At 44.7% G+C, this 10,000-nt stretch overlaps 1 protein-coding gene across 1 annotated transcript in view; it reads left to right on the top strand.

The window, feature by feature from the left end:
* LOC124045687 (bone morphogenetic protein 7-like) overlaps positions 1-10,000 on the top strand; it is a 75,206-nt gene that overhangs the window by 61,670 nt on the left and 3,536 nt on the right. The window contains exon 4 of the mRNA XM_046365213.1: positions 708-914. Coding sequence (XP_046221169.1) covers positions 708-914 — 207 coding nt within the window. The remainder of the gene's footprint in view (positions 1-707; positions 915-10,000) is intronic.

Consider the following 10,000-nt stretch of genomic DNA (forward strand, 5'->3'; position numbering starts at 1 on the left):
ACACACATGTAGACATTTTTTGGGAGTCCTTGAGGCAGAACTGAGCAATTTCTGCTAGATAGACCAGCTGCAAAGTCAAAATGGACTTATTGACTATATTGTAAAAATGCATTTTTGGTCTTAATCTACGGTTAGGGTTAGCAATGTTAGCATTAGGTTTAAAATCACATTTTATGACATTGTAGCAGTGCCAGCTAGTGCCAGCTCTGCAGAGCTTCCGCCAGAACAAGCTTCATGATTAAAAACGCTAATCTGCCACACACACACAAACCTTAAACACCGTCAGATCCGTTGGGAGAGAGTGTATCTCTTTGATGTCTGGTATTACTTTGGTGCTTGACATTTCCCAGGTCCAAACTGAGAGAGAGAGAGAGAGAGAGAGAGAGAGAGAGAGAGAGAGAGAGAGAGAGAGAGAGAGAGAGAGAGAGAGAGAGAGAGAGAGAGAGAGAGAGAGAGAGAGAGAGAGAGAGAGAGAGAGAGAGAGAGAGAAGAGAGAGAGGAGAGAGGAGAGAGGAGAGAGGAGAGAGGAGAGAGAGGAGAGAGAGAGAGAGAGAGATCCTCATATTTGGGATAACATTAATTTTTTAGCATTACACAGGCTAAATAAATGGTTCTCATTAGAGGCTGAGTGGACCACACGCACTTTAGATACACATACTCACAGAGACATGTCTCTGACACGCTGTCCTCTGTGTCTCCCCCTGCAGGTGAGAGTGTGAACCCGCGGATGGCAGGGCTGATCGGCCTCAGTGGTCCTCAGAATAAACAGCCCTTCATGGTGGCCTTCTTCAAAGCCACAGAGGTGCACCTGCGCAGCATCCGCTCAGCACCAGGGGGCACCAAACAACGCAACCCCAACCGCTCCAAAGGGGCCAACAAGGGCCAGGAGGCACTCCGAGTGACCAACATTGCAGGTAAGGACTGGGGGATGAGGGGAGAGGGAGGCTAAGAGAAATACACATGCTGCCTTACAGCAGCATGTGTATTTGTGGAAGGCCTTTAAAATGGCACAGTGATATGTTGATGTAGTAGTGGCTGGCTCTGGTGTGGGTTCCAGGTGAAATGGGAGGCAGATGGAGGCCAGGGCTACTACTGTCTACTACAGCCTCCTTACAATAATTCTCCACATATCTCTAAGGATCTGCACACACACACACACACACACACACACACACACACACACACACACACACACACACACACACACACACACACACACACACACACACACACACACACACACACACACACACACACACACACACACACACACACACACACACACACACTTTCCCCCTCCAAACCAATTATACAAACTTTGTAATGGCAGTCAAACAAAGGTCATGTGACTAAAGTTGCTAAGCTTGCTAGATAACCTCCTATTTTTCTCTTAATCGAGTTAATGATCATACAGATAGCAGATCAGATCATGAATAACAGGGAGATGAAGAGTGGAAATAGTTGAAATATCAGGGAATCTTAACGGGGACCAACTCTCATCTCATACTGTTTGTTGATCACACATTCTCTGCAGAAGCACTGATATGGGCAGCAAGTACAGAAAGGGGACACAATGTTTTAGTGCTATTTTGACATGCAGAGGTGAGAAACATACTTTGATACTTCAACCTATGGATTACAGAATAAAGTTAGGAATTTTCATGCGAGACAAGAGTCCAGATTTGTGGATTTCAGTGGGATTGGGAATGGATAGGAAAATAGTCTAGGCCAGGGTTCATCAAATAGATTCAGCTTGTTTCTTGAGCGGATGGTATGGGGGCCGGAACAAAATTACAAAAATATTGTAGACTGCAAATTGACTGCAAGAAGCCCAAGCAGATATAATATTTGACTAAAACATCATTTCAAACCTTGCTTACATTTGTATACGATCACATACACCATTTTATTAGGTACACCCATCTAGTACCTTTGACTCCAGAACAGCCTAAATGATTCAGGGCATGCAAAAGTTGCTCAGTTGATATCAAGGAACCTAACGTGTGCCAGGAAAACATTCCCCACACCATTACCCCAATCCAACCAGCCTGTACCGTTGACACCAGGCAGGACGGGGCCATGGACTCGTGCTGCTTACTCCAAATCCTGACTCTGCCATCAACATGACGCAACAGGAACCATTTCTTGTCAGACCAGGAAAAGTTCTTCCACTCCTTATTGTCCAGTGTTGATGATCACGTGCCCACTGGAGGCTTTTCTTCTTGTTTTTAGCTGATAGGAGTGGAACCTGGTGTGGTCATCTGCTGCAACAGCCCATCCGTGACAAGAACCGACGAGTTGTACGTTCCGAGATGCCGTTCTGCACACCACTGTACTGCACCGTTATATGCCTGTTTGTCTGTTAGCTGGCGCAATTCTTGCCATTCTCCTTTGACCTCTCATCAACGAGCTGTTTTCACCCGCGCTGTTGGTGGTCATGAAATAACTGCCGGTCTCACGGTAATGGACCGTTAATTAACATAAACACATTTAGCATCTCCTGGCTTCCACAAGCCACTGATGCAGACCTTTGGAACATCTACATTTTAAAAAGTCTAATACATGCATGTAATATAACCGACACCATCACAATAAGTCCATTATTTATTACAAACAGGTGTAAAGAAAAATGATGTGAAGAAAATGTAGTCTATTTCAGGAGAACAGTATAGCATACTCTGAGTTGTCCTTCTGTTAGGCCCTGATCTGGCTGTGTCATATGGCTGTGGGTTTTCTTAGAATTCCATGCCATTATTTTAAAGTACCGGTATGAAGAATGAACAATTTAACATAGCTGAATAAAATAGAAAACATATATTCATCAAACGATTTGAGGGAATATAATTCTATTGATCACATACACATGTTTAGCAGATGTTATTGTGGGTGTAGCGAAATGCTTGTGTTCCTAGCTCCAACAGTGCCGTAGTATCTAACAATTCATGACAATACACACACATCTAAAAGGAAAAGAATGGAATTAAGAAATATATAAATATTTGGATGAGCAATGTTGGAGTGGCATTGACTAAAATACAGTAGAATAGAATACAGTATTTACATATGAGATGAGTAAAGCAGTATGCAAACATTATTAAAATGACTAGTGTTCCATTATTAAAGTGGCCAGTGATTCCATGTCTATGTATACAGTGTAGGACAGCAGCCTCTAAGATGCAGGGTTGAGTAACCGGGTGGTAGCAGGCTAGTGATGGTTATTTAACAGTCTGATGGCCTTGAGATAGAAGCTGTTTTTCATCTCTCGGTCCCAGCTTTGATGCACCTGTACTGACCTCACCTTCTGGATGATAGTGGGGTGAACTGGCAGTGGGTGGGGTGGTTTATGTACATGATGATCTTTTTGGCCTTCCCGTGACATTGGATGGTGTAGGTGTCCTGGAGGGTTGGCAGTGTGCCCCCGGAGATGCGTTGGGCAGACCGCACCACCCTCTGGAGTGCCCTGTGGTTGCGGTCGGTGCAGTTGCCGTACCAGGCGGTGAGACAGCCCGAAAGCATGCTCTCAATTGTGCATCTGTAAATCTCAATCTGTAAATGTTTCTGAAGGTCTTAGGGGCCAATCCAAATTTCTGGACCATTTCAGATTATCAGTGATGTGTACGCCGAAGGAACTTGAAGCTTTTCACGTTCTCCACTGTGGTCCCGTCGATGTGGTTAGGGGGAGTGCTCCCTCTGGGGTTTCCTGAAGTTCACCATCAGCTCCTTCGTTTTGTTGATGTTGAGGGAGAGGTTATTTTCCTGGCACCCCTCCACCAGGGCCCTCACCTCCTGCCTGTTGGCTGTCTTGTCATTGTTGGTAATCAGGCCTACTACTGTTGTGTAATTTGCAACCTTGATGTTTGAGTTGGAGGTGTGCATGGCCACAGAGTCATGAGTGCTAAGTACACACCCTTCTGGGGCCCCTGTGTTGAGGATCAGCGAAGTGGAGGTGTTGTTTACTTCCTTCACCACCTGGGGGCGGCCCGTAAGGAAGTCCAGGACCCAGGGCCCCGAGCTTAATAATGAGGGTACTATGGTGTTGAAGGTTGAACAGCATTCTGACGTAGGTATCCCTCTTGTCCAGATGGTACAGGGCAGAGTGCAGTGCGATGGCGATTGCATCGGCTGTGGATCTATTGGGGCGGTAAGAAAATTGAAGTAGGTCTAGGGTGTCAGGTAAGGTAGAGGTGATATGATCCTTAACTAGCCTCTCAAAGCACTTCATGATGACAGAGGTGACTGCTACGGGGCGATATTTTAGTTCAGTTACCTTTGCTTTCTTGGGTACAGGATCAATGGTGGACATCTTGAAGCAAGTGGGGACAGCAGACTGGGAAAGGAGAGATTGAATATGTCCGTAAACACTCCAACCAGCTGGCCTGCGCATGCTCTGAGGACGCGGCTAAGGATGCCGTCTGGGCCGGCAGCCTTGTGAAGATGGACACGTTTAAATGTCTTACTCACGTTGGCCACAGAGAACGAGAGCCCACAGTCCTTGGGAGCGAGCCACATCGTTGCACTGTGTTATCTTCAAAGTGGACGAAGAATATGTTTAACTCGTTTGGGAGCGACGTGGCAGGTTTTCCCTTTGTAATCTGTGATTGTCTGTAGACCCTGCCACATATGTCTCGTATCTGAGCCGTTGAATTGCGACTCCACTTTGTCTCTGTACTGATGTTTTGACTGTTTGATTGCCTTACGGAGGGAATAACTCCACTGTTTGTATTTGAGTAGTCACCGTGGGAACAATATCCCCTATACGCTTCCTGATGAACTCAGTCACCATGTCTGTGTAAACGTCAATGTTATTCTGAGAGGCTACCTGGAACATATCCCAGTCCGCATGATCAAAACAATCTTGAAGCATGGATTCCGATTAGTCAGACCAGCGTTGAATTGACCTCAGCACTGGTACTTCCTGTTTGAGTTTCTGCCTATAGGAAGGGAGGAGTAAAATGAAGTCGTGATCTGATTTGCCGAAGGGAGGCATACCGAAAAGGCAAATAGCAGTGGTCTAGTGTTTTTCATAAGAGAGTACTACAGTCAATGTATTAATAGAATTTTGGAGTTTTCCTTTTCCTCAAATTTGCTTTGTTAAAATCCCCAGCTACAATAAATGTGGCCTCAGGATATGTGCTTTTCAGTTTGCACGTTTCCACAGTTTGCACATGCGGCTATTCTGTGTTGAACAGTTAACAATTATTTATGTAACTTTAGTTGTGATACAAAAGTTGGGCTATATGTTATGATTTTTACTACATTCTAAGGCTGCATGATGCGACTCGAATGATCATTTGAAAAAAGTTGCATGAAAGGCAGGAGCTCTGCTTTGTTTCTTGCACAGGCTGCACACACTTCATCAGTCTCTCATTCACAATTTGACAAGCACTTGATAATGCTTCGATTTGGTGGCATCCCATTTTTGTGGCCATTATGCCCCCTAAAAAAATGCATGCTTTTTGTGGCCAGTGGCTGTTGTGCCCTTGGACTACTTATAATAATTATAATTCCCTTCTCCCGGCTGCGTGCCGAAGCACCTCTTTCTCACAGGCTACAAGTGTCACGCCTGTTCCCGCTCCCCCTCTGGCGCTCGAGGGTGCCAGGCTGCTCTTCATTGCGCACACCTGTCACCATTATTGCGCACAGCTGTGCAATATTGGACTCACCTGGACTCCATTACTTTGTTGATTGCCCTTATATATCTGTCTGTTCCTCAGTTGATTCCCCATGTCAGCATTATTGTCATTATGTTCCCCCTTTTCAGACGGTGTTCTTGTTTTGGTTTGATGTCCGTTTTCCAGTAAATGTTCACTCCTTGTACTTGCTTCTCGTCTCCAGCGTAGATCCTTACAACAAGTGAAGACAGACACATCAGGGACCCAACTGTGTGTGTCCTCATCCAATTCCGAGGCGCATATTGAAGATATGGAAGAACTGTCCACATTAACTTTTCATCAGCCAATAAGATGAGAAGGCCTAACGAACAGCAAAAGCACTAGCCTACGTCAATCTACTGTCCCCCATAGTACAAAAGTTCACATATTCTATTCTGTGCAAGAAATAAATATTCCAAACATAGTCTGGGACAGTTGTGGGATGTGATAGATCCCACATTAATACAACCACTAGCATAAAAAAAACAATTAAGCAATGAGCCTGACGCCACAGATGAGATCGTTTAGCTTAAAATATTGATAAACTATTGGGCTTTTTCTTCACATTATGAGGGCAGCAATGTGAACACGGCAGTAGGTTATAAGCACAAATGTTCCATTAGCAGAAAAGCAACATTCTCAAAAGTGACCACAGATGTGATTATGCATGTAATGCTTTTATTATAAAGGTGCATTTTTATGGTGAAAATCATCTTCCCCAAACGAGAAACTCACACGCTGTGTATTGTATGCCAGTTAGGCTCTACACCTGTTGCAAAGCGGAGTAATGTGCTTCATTTTAAGACGTTATTTGAACACTTTAGTTGTTAATAAACAAACGTTATGAAAACATAAAGGCCTATGGGCTAGGCTACATGAAGTGGCCTATGGGCTAGGCTACATGAAGTGGCCTATGGGCTAGGCTACATGAAGTGGCCTATGGGCTAGGCTACATGAAGTGGCCTATGGGCTAGGCTACATGAAGTGGCCTATGGGCTAGGCTACATGAAGTGGCCTATGGGCTAGGCTACATGAAGTGGCCTATGGGCTAGGCTACATGAAGTGGCCTATGGGCTAGGCTACATGAAGTGGCCTATGGGCTAGGCTACATGAAGTGGCCTATGGGCTAGGCTACATGAAGTGGCCTATGGGCTAGGCTACATGAAGTGGCCTATGGGCTAGGCTACATGAAGTGGCCTATGGGCTAGGCTACATGAAGTGGCCTATGGGCTAGGCTACATGAAGTGGCCTATGGGCTAGGCTACATGAAGTGGCCTATGGGCTAGGCTACATGAAGTGGCCTATGGGCTAGGCTACATGAAGTGGCCTATGGGCTAGGCTACATGAAGTGGCCTATGGGCTAGGCTACATGAAGTGGCCTATGGGCTAGGCTACATGAAGTGGCCTATGGGCTAGGCTACATGAAGTGGCCTATGGGCTAGGCTACATGAAGTGGCCTATGGGCTAGGCTACATGAAGTGGCCTATGGGCTAGGCCATGAAGTGGCCTATGGGCTAGGCTACATGAAGTGGCCTATGGGCTAGGCTACATGAAGTGGCCTATGGGCTAGGCTACATGAAGTGGCCTATGGGCTACGATACATGAAGTGGCCTATGGGCTAGGCTACATGAAGTGGCCTATGGGCTAGGCTACATGAAGTGGCCTATGGGCTAGGCTACATGAAGTGGGCTATGGGCTAGGCTACATGAAGTGGCCTATGGGCTAGGCTACATGAAGTGGCCTATGGGCTAGGCTACATGAAGTGGCCTATGGGCTAGGCTACATGAAGTGGCCTATGGGCTAGGCTACATGAAATGGCCTATGGGCTAGGCTACATGAAGTAGCCTATGGGCTAGGCTACATGAAGTGGCCTATGGGCTAGGCTACATGAAGTGGCCTATGGGCTAGGCTACATGAAATGGCCTATGGGCTAGGCTACATGAAGTGGCCTATGGGCTAGGCTACATGAAGTGGCCTATGGGCTAGGCTACATGAAATGGCCTATGGGCTAGGCTACATGAAGTGGCCTATGGGCTAGGCTACATGAAGTGGCCTATGGGCTAGGCTACATGAAGTGGCCTATGGGCTAGGCAACATGAAATAAGCGACTATAATTTGAAGAAGTCGGGGGAAATAGCATGCCCTGTTTGCCTTCAGCTGGCCATTATTGACAAGTGATAATATATAATTTACAAATGAAAAAGGCTAATATTGTCACTCATCACACTATTCTTGAATTAATCTTGTCTTTACATACACCACTGTTCAAAAGTTCGGGGTCACTTAGAAATGTCCTTGTTTTTGAATGAAAAGCACATTTTTTGTCCATTAAAATAACATCAAATTGATCAGAAATACAGTGTAGACATTGTTAATGATGTAAATGACTATTGTAGCTGGAAACGGCAGAATGGAATATCTACATAGGCCTACAGAGGCCCATTATCAGCAACCATCACTCCTGTGTTCCAATGGCACGTTGGGTTAGCTAATCCAAGTTTATTGATCATTAGAAAACCCTCAACTGTTGTTCTGATTAAAGAAGCAATAAAACTGGCCTTCTTTAGACTAGTTGAGTATCTGGAGCATCAGCATTTGTGGGTTCGATTACAGGCTCAAAATGGCTAGAAACAAATAACTTTTTTCTCAAACTCGTCAGTCTATTCTTGTTCTGAGAAATAAAGGCTATTCCATGTGAAAAATTGCCAAGAAACTGAAGATCTCGTACAACGCTGTGTACTACTCCCTTCTCAGAACAGCGTAAACTGTCTCTAACCAGAATAGAAAGAGGAGTGGGAGGCCCCGGTGCACAACTAAACTAGAAGACAAGTACATTAGTGTCTAAATTGAGAAACAGACGCCTCACAAGTCCTCAACTGGCACCTTCATTAAATAGTACCCACAAAACACCGGTCTCAATGTGAACAGTGAAGAGGCGACTTCGGGATGCTGGATCATACCACGCTCAAACTCGCTTAGGCCACTAGTTTTGCCCATCTAACATTAAATCGAACAGTAACTGAATGCCTCGATGCCTGCCTGCCTGCTTTATAATATATATACAGTTGAAGTCAGAAGGTAAAGTTGGAAGTTTACATACACCTTAGCCAAATACATTTAAACTCAGTTTTTCACAATTCCTGACATTTAATCCAAATAAAATTCCTTGTCTTGGGTCAGTTAGGATCACCACTTCATTTTAAATGTCAGAATAATAGTAGAGAGAATTATTTCTTTCAGCTTTTATTTCTTTCATCACATTCCCAGTGGGTCAGAAGTTTACATACACTCAATTAGTATTTGGTAGCATTGCCTTAAAATTGTTTAACTTGGGTCAAACATTTCAGGTAGTCTTCCACCAGCTTCCCACAATAAATTGGCTGAATTTTGTCCCATTCCTCCTGACCGAGCTGATGTAACTGAGTCAGGTTTGTAGGCCTCCTTGCTTACACACACCTTTTCAGTTCTGCCCACAAATCTTCTATGGGATTGAGATCAGAGCTTTGTGATGGCCACTCCAATACCTTGAATTTCTGTCCTTAAGCCATTTTGCCACACCTTTGGAAGTATGCGTGGGGTCATTATTCATTTGGAAGATCCATTTGCGACCAAGCTTTAACTTCCTGACTGATGTCTTGAGATGTTGCTTCAATATATCCACATCATTTTCCACCCTCATTTTGCCATCTATTTTGTGAAGTACACCAGTACCTCCTGCAGCAAAGCACCACCACAACATGATGCTAACACCCCAGTGCTTCACGGTTGGGATGGTGTTCTTCGGCTTGCAAGCATCCCCCTTTTTCCTCCAAACATAATGATGGTCATTATGGCCAAACAGTTCTATTTTTGTTTCATCAGACCAAAGGACATTTCTCCAAAAAGTACGATTTTTGTTCCCAAGTGCAGTTGCAAACCGTAGTCAGGCTTTTATTTATGGTTGTTGTAGACTCGTGCCTTTTTCCTTGCTGAGCGAACTTTCAGGTTATGTCGATTAAGAACTCTGTGGATATATACTGTGGATGTAGAAACTTTTGTACCTGTTTCCTCCAGCATCTTCACACGGTCCTTTGCTGTTGTTCTGGGAGTGATTTGCACTTTTCAAACCAAAGTACGTTTATCTCCTTCCTGAGCGGTATGACAGCTGCGTGGTCCCATGGTGTTTATACTTGCATACTGTTGTTTGTACAGATGAACGTGGTACCTTCAGGCATTTGGAAATTGCTCCCAAGGATGAACCAGACTTGTGGAGGTCTACAATGTGTTTTCTGAGGTCTTGGCTGATTTATTTTGATTTTCCCATGATGTCAAGCAGAGGCACTGAGTTTGAAGGTAGGCCTTGAAATACA

The sequence above is a fragment of the Oncorhynchus gorbuscha genome, linkage group LG10 (assembly GCF_021184085.1).
Source record: "Oncorhynchus gorbuscha isolate QuinsamMale2020 ecotype Even-year linkage group LG10, OgorEven_v1.0, whole genome shotgun sequence".
NCBI lineage: Eukaryota > Metazoa > Chordata > Actinopteri > Salmoniformes > Salmonidae > Oncorhynchus > Oncorhynchus gorbuscha.